Source organism: Seriola lalandi, unplaced genomic scaffold (assembly GCF_002814215.2).
Source record: "Seriola lalandi dorsalis isolate HSWRI2012SDOR001 ecotype SW California unplaced genomic scaffold, Sedor1 jcf7180002054694, whole genome shotgun sequence".
Classification (NCBI taxonomy): Eukaryota; Metazoa; Chordata; class Actinopteri; order Carangiformes; family Carangidae; genus Seriola; species Seriola lalandi.
The window spans coordinates 1,356,801-1,382,755 of record NW_019525247.1 but is presented as its reverse complement, the minus strand read 5'-3'; the positions used below and the strand labels follow the sequence as shown (position 1 = coordinate 1,382,755).

The 25,955-nt window shown below is 39.9% G+C and overlaps 2 protein-coding genes across 3 annotated transcripts in view; one reads left to right on the top strand and one right to left on the bottom strand.

Moving 5' to 3' along the window:
- The first annotated feature begins 13,546 nt into the window (after positions 1 to 13,546).
- mad2l1 (MAD2 mitotic arrest deficient-like 1 (yeast)) lies at positions 13,547 to 17,634 on the top strand. The gene is made up of 5 exons (XM_023423914.2): positions 13,547 to 13,751; positions 14,240 to 14,386; positions 16,287 to 16,407; positions 16,826 to 16,929; positions 17,043 to 17,634. The coding sequence occupies exons 1-5, from the start codon at positions 13,688 to 13,690 to the stop codon at positions 17,213 to 17,215; spliced, it is 609 nt and encodes a 202-aa protein (XP_023279682.1). The 5' UTR covers positions 13,547 to 13,687; the 3' UTR covers positions 17,216 to 17,634.
- An 82-nt stretch (positions 17,635 to 17,716) lies between these two features.
- pde5ab (phosphodiesterase 5A, cGMP-specific, b) overlaps positions 17,717 to 25,955 on the bottom strand; it is a 60,010-nt gene continuing 51,771 nt past the window's right edge. For both annotated transcript variants that reach the window (XM_023423815.2, XM_023423816.2), the window contains exons 20-22: positions 22,864 to 22,938; positions 22,004 to 22,087; positions 17,717 to 21,766 (exon numbers count right to left, since the gene is read on the bottom strand). In XM_023423815.2, the coding sequence (XP_023279583.1) occupies positions 21,647 to 21,766; positions 22,004 to 22,087; positions 22,864 to 22,938 (279 nt within the window). In that variant the 3' untranslated portion in view covers positions 17,717 to 21,646. The remainder of the gene's footprint in view (positions 21,767 to 22,003; positions 22,088 to 22,863; positions 22,939 to 25,955) is intronic.

Here is a 25,955-nt window from a genome sequence, read left to right as displayed (position 1 = left end):
GGATAAATAAAGTATCTATCTATCTATCTATCTATCTATCTATCTATCTATCTATCTATCTATCTATCTATCTATCGATCTATGACATTCACAAAGGCTAACAGCAACGCTGACTTTTTAAATGAATATTTTCACACCACCTTGATAGATAAGAGGAAAACAAGTTACACATGGATCCAACAAGAGAGTGAGAAATAAAATGAACAGAAAGGAACCGAGGAGGAACTAAAACTGTATACTTTTGACCAAACTACTTTATGAATCACATCCTTAATGGTCTTGCTGCTGTATGATTATATTGGCTTGTCTGGATGGAGAGTCAGTCCTTTGGCCACTGAGGTTTTACTCAACCAATGAGATTATTTCTGCCTCAGAGAAATGTTTGTAGAACTACAACTGCGATCAGCCAGGGAGGCCCACGGCTCCAACCTTGTAAAAATAGAGGCCCGTTGGTGTTGGTTTGTGTAAACTCTGTTATAAAGTTTTATCATTCCTGTGGCCCCGTGTGTAGTTACTAAGTTGTGCAGCTCTACTGTGATGCATGGCTGCAAACGCTACTTTCAGGCTGTCATCAGATGTCACTCTTGTTGACGATGTGGGGGCTGTGCAGACACCCCCCCCCCCCCACATTCCTCTCTGTTTCCTCTGAAATTTCACTGTGTTTACAATTCCTTTTTTTTCTTTTAATGTCGTGTTTTGATTTTGAAACTACTTGTGAAGTCATGCTGCTGAGGATGACACGGATCTCTCTGTTTTTTCAGTAACACAGATAGCTACATATGTGTTGCAGTTTCCCCCCCCTCTCACGCCACATTGTTGACCTCCACACACTTCCTGTCAGTGACCCGCGGTGCCCTCTACAGGTCAAAGGTCACACCCCTGGACAGATGTCAATCAGTTAGACTGTTGCGCACACACACACACACACGCACACACACACACACGTAAACATAAACCTCCTGGTCAGGCTTCAGATGGAAAACAAAGGTGGAAGGAAGAAAAAAAAAGTTTACAAAGAAAGTCTATGAGAATACAGTCATATCATACAGCTGTGCTCCAGTAGCTTACCTGCCTTTCAGTATCACACTTTGTCAACCAAAATGCTGTATAAACCTCTCAGACTCTGAGCTGGTGGGAAACTACAGCCTCGCTTTCTCAATTTACTTGTAACTAAAATATTTACAGAAGAAAATACAGTTTGTGAACCACAGTTGGGACCACAAATTGCAGTATAAACACTGTAGGGGTGTACTCTGTCATGTGCAAACTTTAAACATTGTTTTTGTTCATAGATTAAAGCTTAAACACTTGCAAAACAATATGGCCACCGCAGGCTGAGTGAGACTCAGTGGGCACACAACGAGCGAGTGCTTGACTTTTCTTATGTAAGTTCATTTCATTATTCAGTTCATATCACCTCGACATGAACTTTTCATCAGTAATAGTAGCATGTGATCAAAAACTCCATCTGAAACATTACTTTTCAGTCAACACAATATATATTATATATTATTATAACACAGAGTAACGTAATAGAATAAATAATATTATTTGAAAAACTATTTAAGAAGCATTTTAAAAATGGGAATACATTCCTGGATTCCCTCTTCCATTTTGGGCTTTCATCCCAATTGCCCGTTGGATGTAACAATCTCTGTGATTGTTTGGCGTGCTAACCAGTCATATCGGGTTTTACATTTATAAATGGTTTATGCTGTTTTTATAAATCCATTTTTAAATCTGTGTTTATTGATGGATTAATCGTTAATTGATCAATTCTTTTTACAATTCCTATTTTGGAAGCCTATTCAAACATGAAATTATGGAAATGCTTCATTACTTTTCCTGTGACATCCTCGGTCCTCCATAGTTAACCTGAATATGACATAATAAATCTATCTCGCTCAGAAAAATATTACTTAAAAACATTAAGACACAATAGTTTTAAAGAGGCTTAAATCTGTTGGTTGTGTGGACTCTCAGATTGTGATGATACATCACAGACTCTCATTTGACTTCATGTGTACAAATCTGACCACAGCGCTGTTTCTGCAAACCCTGTCAATGGAAGAGTTCCCTGACTGACACTGCAGAACATTTCATTTGGAGTTTTTCCTGTATGTGTACAAGACAGCTGAAGCGCAATGACTCAGAATAACTGCGAAGAATGACTCGCAGCTGATTTCTTGCCAAAGCTGGAACATTTTTAATCTCTGCCGCCAAGAGCAAATTAGCATGTATTTTTGTCTGCTTTGAACCTCTGCAGACTGTAACTGTGAGTCTTTTTGTTTTGAAAAAAAGACTTACAGTCTGGCAGTTATTTCTGTTGCTGTCATTTACAGTGCCTGAAACACCGTGAATACCTTTGTGCAATAAAATCACGCTGTCACGCTCTGACAACACGTTAGAAAGGTTTAAAGGTTAAAGCTTATCACGATCACACATCAACAACTGAATCAGTGCCGCCTTCAGTGCTTGATCAACCTGGTGAATCTCACCGCTCCACAGCAGTGGCCCGTTCCCTGGGGAAGCATCTACTTTCACCTCCTCCACTCGGATCTGCACAGAGACTCTGTTGTGCCGCGCCAAAACAAGGCCTGCAGCTGCAGCTCCGAGGCTGGAGGGAGCCGAGAGCACAGAAATACAGAGGGAGAATGAAAAGGAAAATCAATTCAGATAATGTAACTTTTGAAAGAAGAAGGAACACAGTCTTCATCTCACACCGTAAAACACATCATTGCTTGGTTTAACCACGTAAGGCCCACTGTTGCCATATTACAACGTCACATTTAACCATCCTAAAAAAAGATCTCTGAATGTTTTTTTTTTCTAAAGACCACATTTTCATAGTCAGTGGGTCCTATCGTTTATCCTCACAATGCTATTGGATGGAGTACGTGTTTATAGGTCCGGTCATCAGACCATGAACTCACAACTAACTCAAACTACAAATAATACTTATATGTATTTTGTATATGTATCCCTTTTTTTTTTTTCCATTTCAGAATGCCACAGCACGGAGAGATCGTCTACACACTGCGACTCTACACTCACAAAATGTACTTTTCTAAATAGAACAAGTACATTTGAAATCTAAATTCTATCTTACATTTCATTTATTAATAAATGACTATTCATTAAGATATGACTGTTGTGTTATTATTATTCACAATGTAAACTATTATGGGGCTAAATAGGCAGAACAACCCTGCAAATGAAGCCTGAGTTGATGTGTATATATGTTCAGACAATGTGAGTACAAATACAGAGATTCTGCTCCCACTGAGACCCAACGTTGCAATATTACAACGTTTTCCTAAAAACTTACTAAAAGGTAAAACACTTTAATTTCTGCATCAGACGCCTCCTACAACAACATCTGGAAGGTGAAAACATTTTTGCTCATTTTTTCTATGTGTGGGGTTTAAAGGGTTAAAGCTCTATATTTTACACCTTTCCTGTGTTTCATTTTGAAGTGTTGATCCATTCAAAAATATGTTTGCAGTTTTAAAAACCAAAACCCATTTCAGTGTAGTTCTACATCTCCTCTCTAAGGTTTGTCTCCTAGCAACAACAGGTGGGTCTATAGACCAACCACAGGTTACAGACTGTAGCTTGATAAAAACACACCCTTAATGGTGACGGTCATTCAGTGCTGAAATGAGCCCAACAGACAAACAGTCAAATTGGGACTCTTCAGCTGGATTTTGATTTTAAGGACTGGTTCTGGTGCAAACAGTTGGACCAGGTAGCATCGGTGAGTCCAGATCAGTACAGCATTAGTGCCAGGGGGAGCGTGCACGGCCGCTGAGTCCAAGACCGTTGGGAAAATTGACACATACACACCTCAAAGCTCTGCAAGAACTACATGAAGACCAAAGAAGACCCAGAATCCTGACCGTCGTCGACTTTCCTCCACAGTCACCTGACCTCAGAATTATATGTTTCAGTCTTTGACACTGTGAAAAGAAGTGGGTCAGTAAAAACCACGTGGTGCAGTTGCATGACTGACAGTCAGGGTGCAGGGTTTAAGGGGGTCATTACACCCCCCCCCTCTTTTTAATAACGTCCCAACAAACTACACAAAGGAAGCCCACAGTGGACCCGCCGAGCTATATTTAGCCACCCCAGTGCATGCTGGTCCAGGTTGGATGTGTGCAGTCAGTGTGTGTGTGTATAAACATGTGTGTGTGTGTGTGTGTTAGCCAGGTTGCTCTGACACAAATAAATGAGCAGTGTTTCTGTGTGGCACACTGACTTTCTTTCACCATACATGAAGTGTGTTGAAAAGAGCTTTTTCACTGCTGAGCTCTCACTGGATACAAAACAGCGCAATGATAACATGACTGTGTGTGTGTGTGTGTGTGTGTGTGTGTGTGTGTGCCTCGGATTATGATGGGTCTATGGACATGTGGTTGAGATGTTGGTCAGACATTAAGCTGACATATCAGTGAAAACACATAAACACACACACACACACCTTATCCCGTACTTGATTTAGACCAGCAGTACGTTTGTTCCATTTTGTTTATTACATTCTTTTACAATGTTGTGTTTCTGTGGAGAGATTTTGTGTCTCCTAAATGTTATTTCTGGTGGTTTATCTGTTAAGAATAAACCTCTGAGGGAGACTGTGAATACAAGGTCATTTTTGTCTTCCTCAGAAATAATACATCTCTATACATACCATAAATACATCTTTAGATAATTGAGTTATCTAAACATCAATTTGATGCAGATATTATCAAATTTAAACTAATGCGGGAAGGAAGAAATTAGAATAGAGAAAAAAAAATCTTTTTTCAATATTTGCAGATGATACCAATATGACTTTCATTAAATTCCTGATCTGTATATAAACTCCCTCCCCATTTATGATATTAATTTAATTTGTTAAACATTGTTAACACTGTGCTACAATACAGAGAAACACAAAACGATAATAATGAGCCTTTAAAATATACACACATGCAGGTGTCATGAAGGAGGAAATTTGTTCTAGAGACCAAAACAGTTTTTGTAACAGGCTGTAAACATGTTTATTTCTGTTGTAAAGTTGGACATTTTAACATGGGAGTCTATGAGGTCTAATTTATTTACAACTGTTGGAAATGAGTCACATAAAAATCATGTAAAGTTGGAAAGCTGGAGGAGGCTCGTGCTGTTTTGCATGAGTCCCTGTTTCCCCAAATCTGTGATGGAGGTGGTGAGTGCAATAGCCACATTCATGGGAAACACGCCAGCATGAAATATAACAGATATATAGGTATAATTCTCATTGCTGTTAATGTGGGTTAATACTGTGACAGATACTAGGAGGAAACTCCATCTGAGATAAGCTTGAACTTGTTTATCACTGAGAAAATAATGTCACTCTTTCTTTATTATTAAATTCAAAATGATTCACTCAAAGATTATATTTGTGTAGATTGCTGTTTTCTGACCAACAAATTTAGACTTGCAAAATAAATGTGTTTATTTGATTACAAGATTGCATATACAGCAATTCCCCAAACCTTTGGGACTGTGCCACAAACTATCTTGCAAAGTACCACGAAGCTCGCTGTATTGTACCAGAGCACATGTGATAAAATAGCCATTCATTCTAAGTTAATGACATACACTGTACATGCAGCATACAGGCCAGTAAAGGCTGCCAGTGATGTGTTTCCAGTTGTTTCTGGTAGTTATAGTTACAGTATGCCTCAAGATTAACGTGGTGGTTGATCGATGCTACATGTGACTTATTGTAGTGTTAGCGACTCATAGCTGTAGCTCAGTTCATCTTAATCGACTACAAGAGTTAGCAGTTCAGCTCTTCTTTGGGCAGCTTATACTAAAACCCTAAAACTGTGTGTAGTATTGGAACCAGATGTTGTGATGTAGTGGTAAAAAACTGGGGGAAGACTTAAATACAACTGTCTTTAGTCATCATCACGACAATCACTGTAATAGCAATATCATTCCGTTTGTAGTGGTGTTTTGTTTAAGCTTCATACTCCGTAAAATGACTAAGGATAAATTGTTTGACTATAACAGGCTTTGGATAACAGCATCCGCCAAATGGCACACATTATGCTATTAAACTGTTTTTTTTTTTGCAAAGCATGATTTCATTGGTCGCTGATGGGGCCACTTTTGGCTGAAGTTTGGACACATAAACATCACTCCATGTTGCACCAAAGCTGCTGTTAAATAATGGCAGCACAATGGCAGATCCAGTAATCCACACGCAGGCAGTGTGGCTAAACAGAGCCAGCTGAATGTGGTTTTTTTTTTTGAGTGTGTGTTTGTGTGCCCTCATGATTGCGTCAGCGCTGCAGGGACGGAAGAAGGACAGATGTTCCAGAAGTGCTGAGAAACTCCGCTCTTCAAAGTCCCAACCTCTGCCTCCCTCTTAAGTCTCTCCCCCCTCTTTCCATCCCTCTTTTGCCCATCCAGCCTTCCTCTGTCTGTCAGACCGTGCCTCAGAGCGCAACACATGTGTTTGGCATGGAACCTTTGTCGGGGTCGTCAACAGAGCTGAGGGCTGCACGTATAAATAAGTTATGTTAGCTTAAGGAAGCATGCAGATATAAAAGTTTGACCATGAATGGGAAATGTGACGAGCAGGGCTGGTGGAAAAGTTTCAAAAGCCAAGATGTACAAATGAAAAATACCTCCTAGGAAAAATATATTTATCAAAGCAGTTTCTTCTGCAAATTAAGATGAATTGGGAAAAAGAATTGTCATCACTGAATAATCACCTCTGCTTTTTGCAGATACTGTGGTTCTGTTGGCTTCATCAGGCCTTCAGCAGGCACTGGGGACTGTGAAGTGTCCAGGAAATGGTGGATTGCTCCCTGTGGGTTGGGGGTAAGTTGCTGCCCCAAGTGAAGGGGTTTAAGTATCTCAGGATCTTGTTCACTTTTGTAGCACATTTCTGGTATTATCAACCACTCAAAGGCCACTCACATATTCATGCAAAGCTTTTATTCTCTCATCACTCACACACACTGATGATACATCAGGGTAATTTAGAGTTCAGTGTCTTGCCCAAGGACACTTCGACATGCAGACTGAAGGAGCCAGGGACTGAACCACCAACCATCCGATTAGTGGACGACCTGCTCTACCTCCTTAGCCAGAGCCGCCCTGAGGGTGTCTTGGAGTAGAGCTGCTGCTCAAGGAGCCAGCATAGGCGTGTGACGAGGATGCCTTCCTTTGGAGGTTTTCCAGGGGTGTCTGAGTGGGAGAAGATTCCAGGCTAGACCTTGAGCTCGCTGGAGGGATTACATAACCCATCCAGACTGGAAACAACTTCAGGATCCCTCAGGAGCTGGAAACTGTTGCTGAAGAGAGGGACACCTGGAATACAATGTTTAGCCTGCTGCAACCTAACCCTGGATAAGCAGAAAAACTGGATGAATGGATGGATGGATGGATGGATGGATGGATGGATGGATGGATGGATGGATGGATGGTGTCCACAAGTCCATTAATAACCACACCTTGGAAACTCCTAGAAAGTAAAAAATCATTTCAGTACTGCTGGCTGAAAGTCAATTCACAGCTGCCAGGGGTAAGGAGTCTTAGATACTGTTTCACTGCCTAAGACTTATGCATTAATACTGGTGTATTTTGACCAAAATCATTGTCTGTGCCCTCAGTGTCAAACTAAGTGCCTGTTGGAATGTCTAACAGCATCGATTCATTGATCCGATCACTGGAATCAGGACGAAACTGACAGCAACTTAACACACCTACTTCCTTCACTTTTCCTTTATACAACCCATAGACTGTAAATAAAGATGGATGTAGCCTGTGTGATGTCACTCACAGGTTTCTGAAGAGTGGTTTTGAAGCTCAGAGTGAGCTGCTCCACTGTTGCCATATTGGCAGTGTTTTACCCCGCCCCTAACTCCCAGCTAATCCAGAAATGGGCAAAGATCAGGGGCATGCGTTGAGCTGAGACTTCAGTGCATTGACTCACTTCATTTTTCAGCACTTTAGCGTTGACTTTATTTTTCAGCCCTGGAGGTTGATACTTGATACAACTGGATGCAACGGCAAGAATGCCTTTGACAAGACAGTCTGAGCGTGTGCACTGTTAATCTGATATGTATTTGTGCTTTATGTTGAGACAACAAAGACATGAAAAGATAAAATTCTTGGAGAGAGATTGTAAAGGTGATGGAATGCAGCCAAGGGGAGGTTATGACTTCCTTTACACACTCCTTTCAGGTTTGCTCATTTGAAATAAGTATAAATACTTTTGCCTGTTACTTCATTTGGAGCTTAACCCCTATCCCTTAACTTTTAACCTAATCTAAATCTAGGTCTATCTTCTGTTTCTTATCTGATTTTCTGTCATCCCAACATTATAATTCTGTCCTTGCTTGGACACATGGATCCCATGGAACCAAAAAAAAAACTAATCTTCATTTTTCAATCTTTATGGGCACATTTGGTCTCTGGAATGAAGAAGAGCGCGGACTTTCCCACACATACAGAATGACAGACAGTGCAGGCGGACGGAAAAGGCAAGGTTAAGACACAGAGTGGCTGAGGATGAGTCAACCTGGAACCTTGCAGTGGAAGGATTGTGTTGTAGGGGGGCTGAGACAGTGTGGGGCTAACCAAAGGAGGGGGAGACAAATAGTGATAAGTGGACAGAAAGGGACCTTATGCATATGTTAAATAGACAAATACAATAAAAGCTGCACCCTACATGGTTATTATTATGTAGGTACAGCCTTTTTAGATGCCTTTTCTTTCCACCTCTTCAAACTCTATTTCTAAGTGTTTAGCACACTGATGAGTCCAAATTCTCTGTTTCCATGGTCGGCAGCGACCAGCCATGCAAACAAAAGGGATAGTTTGGGTTGTTTGACGTGGGGTTGAGTGAGATACTCGTGAATAGCTGGTACATTACCCACAGTAGTTAGGAGAGCTGACCAGGGCAGGGTTTTAGACACTTTTAAAAACACCCACCGAAACAATCTATCCTTTGGCACTACACTTCTAAACCGCCGAACTACTGTATTCCTACACAGCACAGCTGCTAATCTGCCAGGTGTTCCCGCTTGCCTTTCCTAACAGGGACCACGCTGAACAGAATCTTCTGCATTCATGAGTACCTCACACAACCCCACGACAAAAAGCCTGAACTATCCCTTTAAAGTTACACAATGGTGAGGTGGCGGTATGGCAGTATGAGAAAGTAAAATGGAATTTGCTACATTCATTGTTCAGTCCTTGTGCACCTGAATTTGTTCAAAAAATAACTTAAATACTAAATGAGAGATCATTTTGGTGAACTGGTGTGAGTGAGTCTGGACGTTCTAAGCTGCTGATCTCTCTTCTTGCTTAACAGAAATGTATAAAACATTCAGCAGCAGCAGGTCATACTAACTGATGCTAATTGTTCATTCTGAGTAACTTGTTCTATCTTCAAGTTCTTTCTTATCTCATTTTCAAGTCACCAACCCTACTCGCAAAGCCTGTAGAGAATTAGCAGCTAATAGAAAATAAAGGTCCAACGGGGCAACAAACACAAAGACACGATCGTTCAGGATGTAAACAAGCTGACAGACACTTTACCGTAACATTTCTCCCGGACCATACTAATGGTGGCTCAACAAATGTTACAGTGATGTGTTAGCATGGAGCATTGCCACTGATCAATGGGGTAACAGAGATCTTTATGTGTCCCAACCTCAGACCTGAATCAGGCTTTTATTCTGGTCCAGGTAGGACACGTTTCTGAACTTCACCAGAGAATCAGACAAGACTGCAGAGTGCACACGGTGTGGAAATGTGTAAAGAGAACCTCCTAATCTTTCCTATTCATTTATTTTTCTCACAACTACATTCATCACCTTTTGTGTGTGCAACACCATGAACGCCTTAGCAGAGAGGGAGTCAGGTATTAACACATATGCCGTTAGACATGTTCGGATCGCACCAAAGTCTTATTAATGCACAGTGGAGCTTTAAGACTGCATCACTGTCATAGCAGAAAGCAATAAAAATATCCCCCCCCCCCCTCAGGTGTGTGAGCTGTTTGTTAATGTTATGGCTTTCAGACATTTCTGGACTCTAACAATCCTTGGAGAGCTGTGTACATGTGCAGGGAGGAGTTATTGCATGTGGATGTAGTGCAGGTGGCCTGACAATGACTAAGTAACTGTATATGCTCTCATCCCACCCACCATCAATTAGACCTTGTTTAGTTTGGAGGGCTATCTGTCCATAGTGGGGCCTGCATGTTTAGATAGTCTCTAATGGGGCAGTAGACCGTCATATAAACTCACTAGTAAAAGGAAGCACTCTGTATCTGTATGAGACAAACACAAGCAGAGACTTTACAAAGAAATACTTTTTATAAGTTCAAACTGATGAATTTGTCCGTGGCTTAAATTTTGCAGAAGTAGCCGAACAAGTAGTCAAAGCGTTTGTCACAAGGCTGCAGATAGACAGAAACACTTACACACAAAGAAATGGTCAGATCTTAAACAATAACATCCTATATACAGTTTGTGCATGTACACAATATGCCCACATTTGGTTTGTGTATTTACAAGAATGCAGGAATGTGTGTGTGTGTGTGTGTGTGTGTGTCTGTGTCTGTGTGTGTGTGTGCTTGCGTGTGAATGAGCAAGTCCTTTGCAGAGCTCCAGCTGTTGCATACGGAGAGCCAGGGAACACGAGGCACGGGTCCAGCTGGCTGAGCCCTGCACGCCCATCACGGCAGCCAGTCAGCTCCAAGTAGGACAAACAGTACCTACGGGACAGGAATGTGCGGCAAACACCTCATTACAGTCTATAGGGACAGCACTTACTCATATTCTGTGCCGTTGATATGTAATCAGCAATGCAGCAGACTCGCCTTCCCAGACTATGAATGAGGATAGACAGAGCATGCTATTAGTGTGAGTTGAGCCAAATATGCACATGAAGAAAAAGTCAGTGTGTATAACTGCTGGACCAACAGACAAGTCAGCACACATTTACATAATGGCAAGTTTTTTATTGCTAGAGGTAGTATTCAGTATCCTCAAACATTATTGAGTCCTTATGATGCAATAAAGCTGCCTGTAAAATCATTATATTACATGACAATAACACACATTTTTCAATATTATTAATATGCACTTTTTGTATGTAAAATATTTTAGTACAAATGCATTGATAAAAATAACTGCACAATCAAAATCTGAATTACAGTGAAGTAACAGCTGTCTGCATTAGCTTCAAAGGTGCTGATAGGTGTATTTTTCAACTTTGCACAGACAGGCTAGCTTTTTCCCCTTGCTTTCAGTCTTTATGCTAAGCTAAGCTAAGCTAATCGCTGTCTAAATCGCTCCATACTTGGCACCATGAACTATTCCTTTATGAGTTTTTCAGAGAGATTTCCAGGGTTTGATAAAACATCTAAACTGAAAAAGAAGTCCTGGTGTTATAAAGGTTCACCTCCACTTGGATTAAAGTCTGTACGTAATGTACTGTAGTACACACTGCTTACAATGAATGGCATGTACCAACAGTACAAACAATGTACAGTGTGTACTTGATGTTTTTACACTTTCTGGGTCAGAAGCTCTTTACAGCTTCTATGTGAATGGCTTACAGACGTCTGTCTTTGGCGACTCCTTCTAGTTAAATGAAAAAAGGCGCTTTTCCGGTGTTTGCTGGACATATTTGTGGAAAACAGCATCTAAGGCAGCTAGCAGACATACTGTCAGCTTCTGTTGTGCTCTGCTGACTGGATGTCAGCCAAAGAATGTCGGGGTCCCCCTTTCTCTTTGCTCCTAGCACAGAGTGTTAGCTGCCGTTAGCATTTCAAGTTGTGTATCCCTTTATGACATTCAACATTTAGAGAGATCTCATTATCATATAAAGATTGCATTCAGCTTGTCTAGCTTGCTGATGATAGCATTTATTCAAACAGATTAAACATTTCCTCCTTGTTTTTTCAGCGGAGTGACACTGTCCGACTTCATCCCACCGTACGAGGGAGGCGGTCTCTGGAGGTTGCTCTTTTATGGTTGCATTTGATGGGAAATTGACAATTGAAACCACAACCAGTAGTCCTAAACAGCACTCCATACATTTCACCTAGAGCTGAACCATGACATGGACTGAGTATCGGCTTCCTGCGTTTCCACTGTGACTGAATTGATATTATTAAGTGTCTGCCCAGGTATGATTTTGCACAAGTACAACATGGTCAGTCAACACCAAAAATTCATGTACCTTTATGAACACTAATGTACGTGATACAGTCATTGTAAAAAGATCAACCATTTTTAAACACTTCTTTTTGATAATTATGATTCTTTTGAGTATGTTTTATAAATAAGCAAATGTAGGAATGTAGGTAGGAAGCAGCCAGCATCATATCTGAGGTGGACAACTGACTGGCCGATCAGCTTTTCTAGAGTTTATCTGGATAATACCCTGAAGAAAAAAAAACTTGCCAAATAATTTATAAGCAAAGGATATTACAATTTTCACGATGCCAGAGAGAGAGACTTTTCTTTGAGAGGGCTTGATGCCAGTACCCACAGTCTCTGTTATGAGACATGCTGAGGTCTTTCAATATAAAACCATAGACCTGTTAGTTTAGACTATAGCAGAGAGTTGTTTAAGTGATACCAGTTGGGATTCACACTGGGATCAGAGTGTCGGCTATTGAAACTACAGGGCTGTAGTTAAAATGACCACAAACCAACCGATACTGTTTGAGGGATCGCAGTTTGCACGACTTTGTGAAGGTTTATTAGATTAAGGTTTTGCACATGTGTAAATGTACTGGCTGGGTAAACATTACAGTCCAGGCAAAGCAGACACACAACAATGTAAATGTCATAAAACTTAACTGAAATATTATATATTAGCCTGTGCATTATAAGTACACAGGCTAATGAGATATTCCAACTTCTCTCTTTTAAGAAAACTCTCCTCCCACTGAGGCAGATTTAATTCAGTTACTAAAACACTGTTCTTGTAAATTGTATTTGGGTATTTGGAACTAGTTGCCCAGTAAGGGGCTGTTGGACTGCATTGGGCAGCTGAGGCAGAGTAAACCTCAGCTCTATGCCTTCTGGATTCCCAAGAGAGGAGCTTCAGCGTTTCCTTTTTGTCAGTGTTTGTGGGGCTCTTGGAGAGGCTTGTGATGAATGGCAGTGTGCCTTGGTGGGGGAAAAAAACAAATGTCAATGAGCAAGACGCAGGCTGTGAAATATATGTTCTGTTCGATGAGTTCACTGCTGTGGGTTTATACAGTCACCTCTTCCTTCAGCTGGCAGGAAGGCAGCAGGGTTTCCACTGAGAAGAGAGCAGAGTGAGTTTTCAGATATCTACAGGTGAAGAGGCAAACGTGGAATGCGGATTTAAAGTTCACAGTCAACACAGCGATGAGAAGGAAACTGGAAATACAATAAAACATGGATTTCTGGCTGATAATCATGGACGTGTTTTAAGAGCACAGTAGCACGAGTTTTAGTTAACGTGTTCTGCCCTCTAGTGTCAAGAAGTTGTAAGCGCAATTATCTACGTCATCAACCATGCGCCGAAACCTTTCACGCATGCGCAGTAGTTACAGCTGACAAATTTCAAACTGGGCGGCGGGTATTTGAAACCGAGACAGAAAAAAAACCATCAAAGGTCCTTTGTCGTTAATTTAAGATAAACTGCTGAGAAAATGACGAGCACACTGAAAGGAATTACTCTGAAAGGAAGCGCGGAGCTTGTTGCCGAGTTCTTCTGTAAGTATTCACATTTATTTGCTTTTACAACAGTCCGTTTTTAACGCTGTGGACACGCAGGCATGCGGTGCTAACTACAGGGCCTGTTGCGTGTAGCGTCATCCATTACCTTATTTATCTTATGACACATTTAACATATATAAAAGTATCAGAAAATAAAATGTCAGTTCGAAAGTGTCATTTTCCTAATCTGAGCACACAACCAACCAAACTCACCTTGTTCTTTTCAAATTTTAACTCTTAAATCAAACTGTTGATCGTGATGTGAACCGCCCACCATGGACTTTACTGGTGAAGAGGAGTTGACTATTAAAACTGTGTATTTCATCTACACTCATCTAATTAGAGCTAAGTTATTTTTTGACCAATGTAGTGCTATAAACAGTGTAATTGAACGTATCATTTGGATCAGATATGTTACATTTATTTGATCGTGTTATAACTTTGACTCTTGTCCTGAACCCTTTGAGTTGTTCTTTCCACCACAGCATTTGGCATCAACAGCATCCTGTATCAGCGGGGCATCTATCCTCCAGAGACCTTCACCAGAGTCACCCACTATGATATGAGCCTTCAGCTCACCACTGATCCCAAACTGAAGAACTACCTGACCAATGTGGTGTCTCAGCTCAAAGGTAGCCTCAGTGTTTTATTTGAGCTTCTCAAAGCTTTTTCCAGGGGGTTTTCACTGTAGAAGGCAAGAGTGGAAAATGGAAGACCTTGTTAATATGATCTCATTGTGTTGTCATTGTCACTAAAAAAGAAACAGAGAAACTGAGTTTAGTCATTTTGAACTAGACAGAGTTATTTTGTTGGGGATCCCTGGGATTCTTGGGGGAGTGTTTGTGTTCCCTCGTGTTCCCTAATCTGGCCTATGGATTGGAGTTCTGCGTGGGTGTACTGAGACCTGAACCTGACTCAAGACATTCAGCCATATTTTTTACACTGTCTTTTTTTACTCTTCCCATTGGGCACTGTGCACCTGCTACTAAACAGGTTGTTAAGATTAAGATGTATGTAAGATGTAAGTATGTAAAGAGAAATTTAGAGTGTCGTTGAACAGTGAGTATTATCATTAATATTATGTAGAGGAATAAGCACAGCATTTCTTTAGTGAATCAAATCAAATCAAATGTGTAGTTACCAAACAATGGTTGCAGCTGGGGCTTCAACTAATGATTTCTTTTCATTTCTGACTAATCTGTTTATTATTTATTCGTTGAATCATTTTTATAAAATGTCTGAGTGATGAAAAATTCATTAGTCAATTGAGAAACAAATCGTCAGCAACCTTGTTGATAATCGATTAATCAACAATGTCAAACATGATGTTTTTAAAATTAGTGAGAGGATATAATGCTTTTCCTTGTCACACATGATGGTATTTTTTTTTTAAAGCCTGACCTGCTGATCCAGTTTTATTTCTTATAACTATAATTGACAGTTACACAAACATTTGTGTCTTCTTCACTCAAGGTGAAGAGCGTACACGTGAACAGCATCTTGTGTGAGTTCGACTGGCACAGAATAGGATATCTGAGACTGATCGTCCGGTCACTGATTGTAGCCGATCAACATGAAACTGGCCTTTTTCTTGGTGCATGTAGTTTTGGACTGTTAGTGGACAAAATAGATACTTGAAGATGTCACGTTGGTCTGTGGGTAATAATTTCTTCCTGGCATTTTATTGACAAAACAATAAGTTGACTTATTTAAAAAAAAAAAAAAACAATCGGTAATCTATCATTAAAATAATAGTTACTTGCAGTGTTCCCAGTAGGGCTGGGACAATACTCTTATCTACTGATTCAATACTATCATGATATTTTGTTGCCGAATCAATATGTATTGCAATTTCTTTAAGTATTGCGATTTGATATTTCAATTTTTGTTTCCTTTTTAACACTACACCATGAGAAAAAGGTGATTTTTCCCACCATGGGAAAATAGTCTCTATCTCTACTACAGAGTAGAGATAGAGACTATATATATCATATTTTGAATTACAAAAACCTCCCAATGCTTTCAGGCTAACCAGCTAGCTAGCTGTTATTACACTAGCTCAGTATAACTAATAAAATTAATATCGATTCAGGAATAAGCATGGCAATACAAAGTCAATAGTTTCTTTTTTCCTCAGGGTGTCGGATTGAGTGGTTTTCTTCGACTAATGCTCCAAAACTAACAGATATTGAGTTTACTTCGACATGAGACAAACAACAGAAGCATGTTGTCAAATTTAAGAAGTTGCAAGTTGAGAATTTTGGTATTGTTGCTTTAAAAATGACAAATGATTTATTGATTACTAAAATATTTGGGTTAATTTTCCTGTTGCTCAATTAATAGGTACAAGCATAATTTAATATTGTTTTCATTGTTTTTAATTTTTCTTTCGTTTTGAGATTAATTAAAAATGTAATAAATGTATATATTTGAGTGTTTTTATTTTGCCCTGACTGAAGAGAGGCAGCACTGTATCGGATCACATTCAGAGTGTCAGGGTTCAGACAGTGACTGTGTTGCTCTGTGTTGCAGAGTGGCTGTTTGAGTGCACAGTGCAGAAGCTGGTGTTGGTGATCACATGTCTGGAAACCAACGAGGTGCTGGAGAGATGGCAGTTTGACATCGAATGTGACAAGTCGGCCAAGGAGAGCAGGTCAGCTCCCCTACTGTTTATTTAGCAGCATTCTTTAAATAGCTGAACAGTCTTTGAGACTGTTCTACTTCAGTTTAGGCGATGAATAATGATAATGAATTTTTATGGTTTTGTAACATTTAATGGCAAAATTTCTCAATCTGTGTTCTGTGACCAAGTGGCAGTTAAAGCAGCTCAATCTCTGCTGCCAGAAACACTCAGTAGAGAGACTGTGAGTAGTCTGTGCGGTGGCTTATTAGCACCCATGGTTATGTTTAATTGTGAGGACATATGTTGTGGACATCAGTCCTCTGTAGAGAGCATTGCCTTGCCTGTTCATACAGCTGGACACATGTTCATGGTGGCCTTTGTAACACTGCTCTTCTTCAGTGTGTGTGTACACACAGTTCTTAAAATAATGTTTGCCTGTGTTTCCCAGTGTTCCCAGAGAGAAGTCCATCAAGACCATTCAGGATGAGATCCGCTCTGTCATCAGACAGATAACAGCCACAGTCACTTTCCTGCCTCTGCTGGAGATGCCATGTGAGTCACCAGACACTTTTCAATTTGTCTTATTTTCACTTTTGGATTCTATGTGTGTAAATGCGTCAGTTGACTAATCCTTTTGACTCACTGGCCCTTGCCCCCTCTTCCAGGTGCATTTGACCTCCTGGTCTACACAGACAAAGATCTGGTGGTTCCTGAGAAGTGGGAAGAGTCGGGACCACAGATCATCAACCAATCAGAGGAGGTGCGTTTACGTTCCTTCACCACCTCCATCCACAAGGTGAATAGCATGGTGGCGTACAAGAGGACCGACTCCGTTTGAACGTCCCCTCAACCCCACGAGCTGTACATAACCACCACTGCCCTTTATAGAAACAGTAGATTTTTACACTGCCCCGTCCTGCGTCTCTGTCCCAGTACTCTGCGTGTTCTCCTGCTTTCCCTCTCCGAACCTCACCTCGTCTCCTTTGTGTTTTTGAGAAGGATGTGTGGACAGCATTCTCCGTCTACACTGATGTAAATATTTCTCATAAGCAGTGATTTGTCCTCTAGGAACAATCTTTTCTCTATGTTGTTTCCTCTTTTTCTCAAGTTGTCGAGCTCTGTTTTAGAAGCTAGTGGTTTATATGTTTAACTTTTATAAAACGTCATCAAAAAATAAATGTGATTTGCTCTGTCACCCAGGTTGCTTTGTGGTATTACTGCTTCTGACCAAGAGGTGGCAGTGCAACATTAACAGAATTTGGAGTGTGAAGTTGGCTCATGGTGATTGTGTGTGTGTCTTTGTAGTGTACAGTTTTCCAAATTATACAGAACACATAGATAATGAGCATTATTCTTTAATGGGACATACCATTTACTTGGTTCACAGTGTTCACTGGTGTCGAGAGTTGCAGATGTGGAACACCTTCTTCACGACAGTACCATATCAGCATATTACATTTTCTCACCTGCAGCAGACACCCACATATCTCTCATCTTAAAAAAAAAAAAAAAAAAAACCCCAAAAACGTTCTCTCTGGTGAAATGCCCTCTCATGTACATGCAACAAAACAAAAAGAGAAGCAAATTTCTCTGAAACAACCCAGAGACTGAAGCAGTTAGGAAATAATAGATACTTAGTTTTTTGAAAAAGTACAGAGGTAAGGCAACAGGCACATGTACTACACTCCTGGAGACTTCTTTTTTTTTAGTACAAAACAACCACAGATACAAATGAGCTGTCTGAACATGTGCGCCTACAAAAGTGCTTCGGTTGAGACCAAGCTGGCTGGCCTCCTTCTTTCTGGTAATAAAATGCACATAGGTGGCACCTGTTGTGCGTACAGAGTAGTAAAGTGTAAAGTGATCTGGATGAAGGCAGTTGAATGCGGAAGTGTGAGTAAATGACCGACACCATCTTTACTATCATAAACCTTCAGACCCTGTTATGCACTAACTACAAACTGGTAATTACATAAAAAGGTGTTTGAGAGCAGAGGATGAAATCATGCGTTTCACTGGGCGATGCACACCGGCCTCACAGCTATGGTCTTCCACTGGTTTGTATCCGATAGAAGCCGTTTGCTGTTCGCCACGGAGCAGAATCACTGGATCATGTGGAGATTCATTTTTTTCTGGAGGGAATTCGACAGTGGTTTTTGGGGAAATTTGCTCACAGCTGGTCATTCAACCTGAATACTTCTTTGGGTATCAGTCAGTCAAAGCTGGCATTGAGTGGCTGGTCAGATTTCTTTTCGGATAGATATAGTTAGATATAATTAGACTTTGAATGAATATTTGCTAATATAAATATTTTGTGTAGGCAAAGTTTGGCTTCTTTTGTTTCACTGAAAATGGGTTTTGTTTCCTCAAAGCAAAGTATTATTAGTTAAAAGCAGTATTCTTCAAAGCAATCGATCAAAGTATTGTTTTGTATGGGGACCAAAAAACTCCCAGTCCTGGTGTGGACATTCAAGGGAGCAGTTTTACTGGTTAATGGTTTAATTAGTTTATAACAGATTATATTTTCTCTCGTATCTCTTTAATCTTCTGCTGGTGGTGACCCATCAGATTTACCTTGGGGCCCCTTTGGTGGTCCAAACCACTAGGTTGGGAACCTCTGCTCTATGGGCTGAAACGTTTGGCCATGTGTCACAAGAAACTGTAGTATGCTAGAAAGTTTTAGACAGCAGTGGTTTCCAGATACATTCAGAATTATTTTGTACGGTGAAAACTTCTCACCAACTCCATTCTAAAATGATGCTTTGCAGTAGTAATAGAAACCTGAATGTAGTGGTGAATGTGTCTCATGCACCAATTTAATCCAATGAGTTTAAGGATTGATAGAAAGGTCTTTGTAAATTTAAGTCATGATGTCTTTTGATGTCTGACCAGCATGTCAGATTTGTGGAAATAGGGATGACGTGTGATGGCACAGAATGCATTGCAAATAGACCTGAACTAAACCTGTGCCGTCTTCAACTACATTCTATTGTTGGCTGAAATGGATGTGACATCAAAGCAATAAATCCCAACTGTGTGGTCAGGACGTCCATAATCCACATTTTGCTCCATCATTCACTTATAAAAATGGGATGTAAAAACAGCCTCTTATAGAGGGAAGGCATTAATGGGTGCACATTGATGTGGACAAATATTTTTTTTCTTTTAACTGTGAATTGGTCCTATTTTATCACAACAAGGCAGTGGAAGAATCTAGACCAGTTTCCCTTTGAAATTGCAGGCCTAGTCTTTGGCTATTTTACATTTTGAAAAAAAAAAAAAAACCCTCAATAACACTAGACAGAACATTTCCAAATGTCATCTGAAAGAGTTGTTCCCAAGAAAGATCCTTCAAAAAAGCAGAGATGCTATTTTTAACTATGAAAACTACATTTCCTATATAAAGAACTGTGTGCTCTCGACAAAAGGAAGGATGACCTTATAATATAGAAACTCTAATAAATATATAAAACAAAAATAAATATGCAATAGTTAAGACAATGAGTGAAAAATGTTACAAAAGACTCAAACCCTTGTAGTGTGTGTGCTGTGAACAAAGACATATTTAACAAGCATATCAGATTATTGTGACACTATTTAAAGTATATAGTAAGTACGATATCTGTAGCCCACTCGGACGGCATCGATCTCTAAGGATCTGTCTTACCGTTCAGTGTTCCTCTAAGATTCACTACCTCTGAGAGATAGTGGAGGTGAGACTTCAAGGTAGGTAGACTTCAAGATGAAAGCCACTCTGTGCAAAAATAAAAAGAGCTATGGTAATAAATATAGCTTAGTGCTGACTGTTATTGTCTCTGGTGAGTGACGGCTATATAAGAATGGTGACAACAGGAAGACAAGTCTCACAAAGTTTGATGAAATGAGCCTACTCTCTGAAACCTGTTTCTCACGTGACAGCTAAATTAAGCTGATATAAGAATTTTTTTTTTTTAAAGGTTTTATATTAAGGGGTTCTACAGCTTATTTTTTGTAGTTTTGGCCATTTGTTATATGTACTCACCTAAAGTCACTGAGATCTGGGGAGATGGTGAAATGACTACAACAAAGACATGAGCAGTGAGATGATCAGACAGGTTGTAAACAAACCAAAGTGTAACTATTTCATGGAAACTACTTCATTTGGAGTAAAACTGAAAGTGAAATGTTAGTTATAGTCCTTCGCTGTGACCAACTACACGACTGCTTCAGCAAGTCTGGCAAACTGTGATGGATGTTTACAGCAGACATTCTGGCTGAGTTTGCTCGTCCCTGACATTTCCTGCTTGAAACGCAAATAACATTCCCATCATTTTTAGCTGTACTTTGTTTTTAGTGCTAATGTTATGTTAGCATGCTAACATGCTAAAATAATATGATGGACATGGGAAACATTAAACAATACCTCACAACTGTACCCTAAACCCAGTGTATTAGCATTTTGCATGCTTATGTTAGCATTTAGCTCAAAGCACTGCTGTGCCTGACTGTTATCATGGCTCTCAGTCTTGTTTATTGATGCTGCTGTATTCCCAGATCTGAGTGATTAACTTGGTGAGTACACACTAATTATTACAAATGGCAAGGACCAACCTACTTAAATAAGAGCGGAGGAAGAAAACTTGAAAGAAACTGGAATTCTGTGCTAGAAAGTGTAACATCAGGAACAAACTGCCTGTGTTACATGTGTGTGGCGGCTGACGTCGTTGACTCGCTGTGGAGAATGACGTGTGTGTGTGTGTTCACACTCTGCTGCTGCAGCTCTGTCTCTCTACAGAGAGTTTACAGGTTACTGGAATGTTGGATTTATTGTCATTATAAATTAATTTCTGATATATTTTAGACAGAAAACATCACCATATATGTTTCACATTTTACACATGAAAAATAGGCTCTACCCAGTAACACGTGTCGAAATGAAAATCACGATGTTCCTCAGCCACCACACACATGCCACACACACAGTGTGTTCCTGGCCTAAGAAGTGTTAGAAAAACTTTTGGCATAAGTTGGGATCTGAACCTGCTCTAAGATTGCTAAAGACAAGTGTATCTGCCCTCTTATCAAACCAAATCTAGTGGTTCTTTCACTACATAATCTTTTCCTGGTAGGGAGATATATTTTTGGTCACTTTCCTTGCACAAGGCATCTTATTTGTTCTTTCTTTTCATATCCTGTATCTCATGCTAATTTCATGAAAGTTTGTGACACCAGATTGGACAGGGCGAACCCTGGGAATTTGTGTTGGTCAAAAGCCAAACTGGCTGTGGGATCACACCAAGCCATTGACCAGTCCCTTCTCACACTCCTCAGCCAAACACTTCCAATGCTGCCGGTTTTTCTGACATCCTTCCAACAACGGGGAGCAATACTCTGACATTCCAGCCAAGGTCTGCAACAGCAACAAAGATATTTTTTCAAAAAGGAAAATGACTGAGCATTGTGTTTTTTTTTTTAACACAGTGTTCATTCATTTAACATCTTATTTCACATTTTTCACAATGCGAGACAAAGTGTCTTTCCAGTAACTGGAAGATAAAGGTAAAATGCCTTTTCCATTTACTCATTAGGTACATTGGTTTCCAGAGAGGGAAGAGAGTAGTAGTAAAAGTTAAATTATTTGAATTACCTCATATAACTGAGTACAGATAGCGTCAATGAAGGACACCTGCATGCTGGGAATCTTGTCTCTTTTCTCACGATTCATCAGGTCCTGAAGTGAAGGGATGAAAAAATAACATGTAAACTACATCAGAAGAGTACAAAATGTTTGCATTGAAATGACAGTATTTACTGCTCTCCTCAGGGCCTTTGGTAGGTTGTATCAAGCAGCAGGGCCAGAGCTGCTGAAAGCAGCCTTTCCAAGCAGCCTTTTTGGTAGTTGATTTGTTTTGTTATCACTTAAATTGGCTAATTGTTTCAAATCTAAGCAAATACATATGTGCAAGTAAGCCCAAATGATGATTTAAAAACAAATTGAAGAATTGAGTCATTATGCAAATGTATGCAAAATTCCTTCTGGTCTAGCTAGACAGTCTGGCAGTAGATTTTAGGATTATTAAGTAGTAGTTTATTGCTTTCTGAGAAGACCACACAAAGGCACATTATAATATAAGTAATAAGCCATGATATAAGTCCAAATGCAAACAAATCAATTATAAAGTGATAAAAGATTCCTAATACTGTATATGATTCATTATTCACTTAAGAATCAACAATATATACTGATTATACTGTTGGCATCCTGACTGTGAAGAAGAGCCATTAACAAATTGTTGTAATTAATTGTAATTGGAAACAGTAAACACATGACAAATATCATTAAAATAACTCTTGAATGAGATGCCACACCTGTTAATGTCAGCATAAGTAGGAAGCCAATTAAGATTAAAAACTGGAGGACCCAGAACAGATCCCTGAGGCACACCAGACCATGTTGTACTTCTCAGAAGAGGCTTTGTCCCGATAGGAATGATACACAGTACTTACAATAGGCTCAATGTTCAGCTCTCGCCTCTCCTTATCCCCCTGTTCAAAGAACTCAGTGGCCACCAGCTCTGCAATCTGCACCAGAGAGAGAAGGGAGAGACTGCTGAGATCTACCTAAAGCCGAGATGTTGATTTGAAGATTCAGTGAAATTTCAATTGGTGCAGAATACATCAAGGACTGCTAACAATAACTGGCAATGATGGTTTTCGTGTTACATCTGCATGTGAGACCAAGGACAGAAGCAATTATTGATGTTACACAAAGGAAAACAGTCTGTTAATTTCACAGTTTCTCTGTCATCTCTATCAAATCCTCAGATTTTGATGCAACCTTATCTAAGGTAGGTGTGTGACATTTTATCTAAAGAAATCACAGTGCAGCTCTGTTGTTGTCCTTAACCTCAGAAATTCTGGCATATTTGTGGCAGTTTGAATTTCAGTGGAAGCTGAAGGTAGGGCTCGGCAATTACCCGAAAAAGTAACAAAACCGTCATTTAAAACCTCTCACCAACTTCATGTCTGTCCAACCAACATTAGTCTGCATTCACTCCAAGCGAAGCTGGTGATATGGATGACATGAGCGACCACACTGAGCCTCAGGCCGCATTCACACTGATGTGCTTTAGTTTTTAATGGTGTCACTTTTTCTACATTTACACCTGGCGCCCACGATACTCCAGAGTTTTCGAGCCCCTAAAATTTCAGAAACGATGAATTGAATTTTGGAAACGATGGAACAGAGACCCGCCTCACATCCTGATAGGGTCTTATCAGTCACAACTTGGTGAATGCATGGATAGCGACACCAGCAACAGAGAAAGTAACCAAAGTAACCATTCATTAATCGTAATCAAGGTAAAAGTTTGAAATAATCATGATATTGATTTGAAGTCATAACACTTAGACCTAGGACAAGGTTGGAACATAATACCATGGTGACAACAAAATGCTTCTCCTTTAATATTGTTAAATGACTGGAAAAAAGCAAGAATATACACAAAGAAGACAAGAAGGACTTGTAACTGCTTGAAGACACAAGCAAAAATAAAAGCATGGAAGAAATAACTAGAAAGAAGGAATATTTATGAGAGAGAGTATAAGTTGATATGTGAAGCGTTAAGAACAAACCAAAGAGAAAATGGAGTAAGAAAGAAGGACAGGTCTGCCAAAAGAGAGGTAGTCACTCTAAGTTAATGGTCTCCGTGTGTGAACAGAGAGGTAAATGAGATCTGACTGCAGCCTCAGGCTCCAATCAGTTACACTCTGTGTGTGTGTGTGTGTGTGTGTGTGTGTGTGTGTGTGTGTGTTGAAGCCATCTGCAGCTCACTGATTGAGTCTGTAATCAAGGCTCAGTACTACAGAGCTGCAGGGGACTCAGCCAGAGAGAGGGCTTATTATAGCTGAGTAAAAGCAACACTAAGCATGAGGCAAACGTTAACTGGTGAGGCTAAGTAACTTTGTCTTTATTTACTTACCCTCATGTCAGTCAAAACACCAGTGTTTTTATGTCCACATAGCAAAGCAAGTTAGCTCCACGTAGCCAGGGACTGTTTCATAAGACTTCCAACAACAGCAAGACAGACCTTCCACTGGACTCCTCAAAGTGTTTCTGTTGACTTTGGAGAGTGCTAGCACACATTAATGCCATATGTTCACCATCAGTATGGTCAAGCAGCGTTTGGCTCCCTGGCCATCTAAGGCCATCTAAATCAAGACCAAGTGAAGACCGACCGGTATGTGAATCTTGAAGGATAGTTCTGGGTTATTACATCCCTATGTTTGTAATTCTTTCACAACATCTATCACTTATGATAACTTGTACTGATGAAGTGCCAGATCTCATGAATTACTTTGGTGGGTACATTTTTTATTTTTATCATGCTGTAAATGATAAGACATGATGGCCAAAACTAGGAGGGTGTAACTCCACTTCACCTGGAATTGTCTTTTAACTGAGACAAAAAGTTTGGGTGTGATATCAAAAAGTCTGGTTTCAAGATTTCCATTCATTTCCATCCACTTTTGATGGAAAGGCAGAAGTCAAACTAAATATATATCCCACACTAATAATTGGAAATCATGTCACATGAAACAGATTATTATTTAATGACATCGGACGTTTCAAATTTACGAACTGATGACTTACTGCTACTTGTGCGTATACATAATGTACACAACTCAAGTACAGTAAGCTTTAATTATTAAAAAAAACATAATTAACTTCAAATGTACAAATCAATATTTCTGTATATAACAATTTACTCAAGTAATTTAGTAATAGTATCCTTATTAAAAAAAGAAATGTTCCTGATAAGGGATGCAGTTGCTGGTATCTCCTCATTCTAATTCCTAAAAAGCTTCAGTAAATGAAGGATAAATGTTATTCCTCTTTTAAAAGAAATATATAACGCAATCATTAAGATCAGGTGCTCTGCTTCCAACCCTGAATGAAGCCACGACATCCTTGTAATTAAAGCCAAACAAAGACCCATTAGGACTTTGGTCATACCGCCCAGGTTCAGCTGAGTAAATCAGAAAGCAGCGTAATTCAATGCACAGATATTGGATTGTTTTGGTGGGCGTTTTAAAAAAGTGTCTAAAGCAAGTTTTTTGACGGTGGCCACAGCGACACATAGCTCTGCTAGTCAGCCGGGTGCTCTCGGTCAGCTCTCCTAACTGGGAGCGCACACAACACAATCTGCTGTGGGTGATGTAACGAATATTCATGACTACCTCACACAACCCCACGTCAAAAAAACCTGAACTATCCTTTTAAAATAATATCAAAATGCCTTGCTAGATCCCTGCTAACATTGGAGAAAGGATTTCTGGAACCTTCATTTAGTGGGGCAGCACAGTAACTGCAAATGCAACATCGACATATAACTTCTAAAGTTGAGAGATATTTGCATGTGTTTGTGTGTTTACTGCCCTGAGTGTTTTCAGTGGTGTCATATGAGGACAGGGGCACAGCTGTTTTTATTAATGAGCGCTCACTTGTCAACACACACAACCACACGCTTGCACGTATACAGAGTGTGCTTGTCTGAAGCGCTCTTCATCGTGCTTGTGGTTCCTAACGAGGTGCAGAC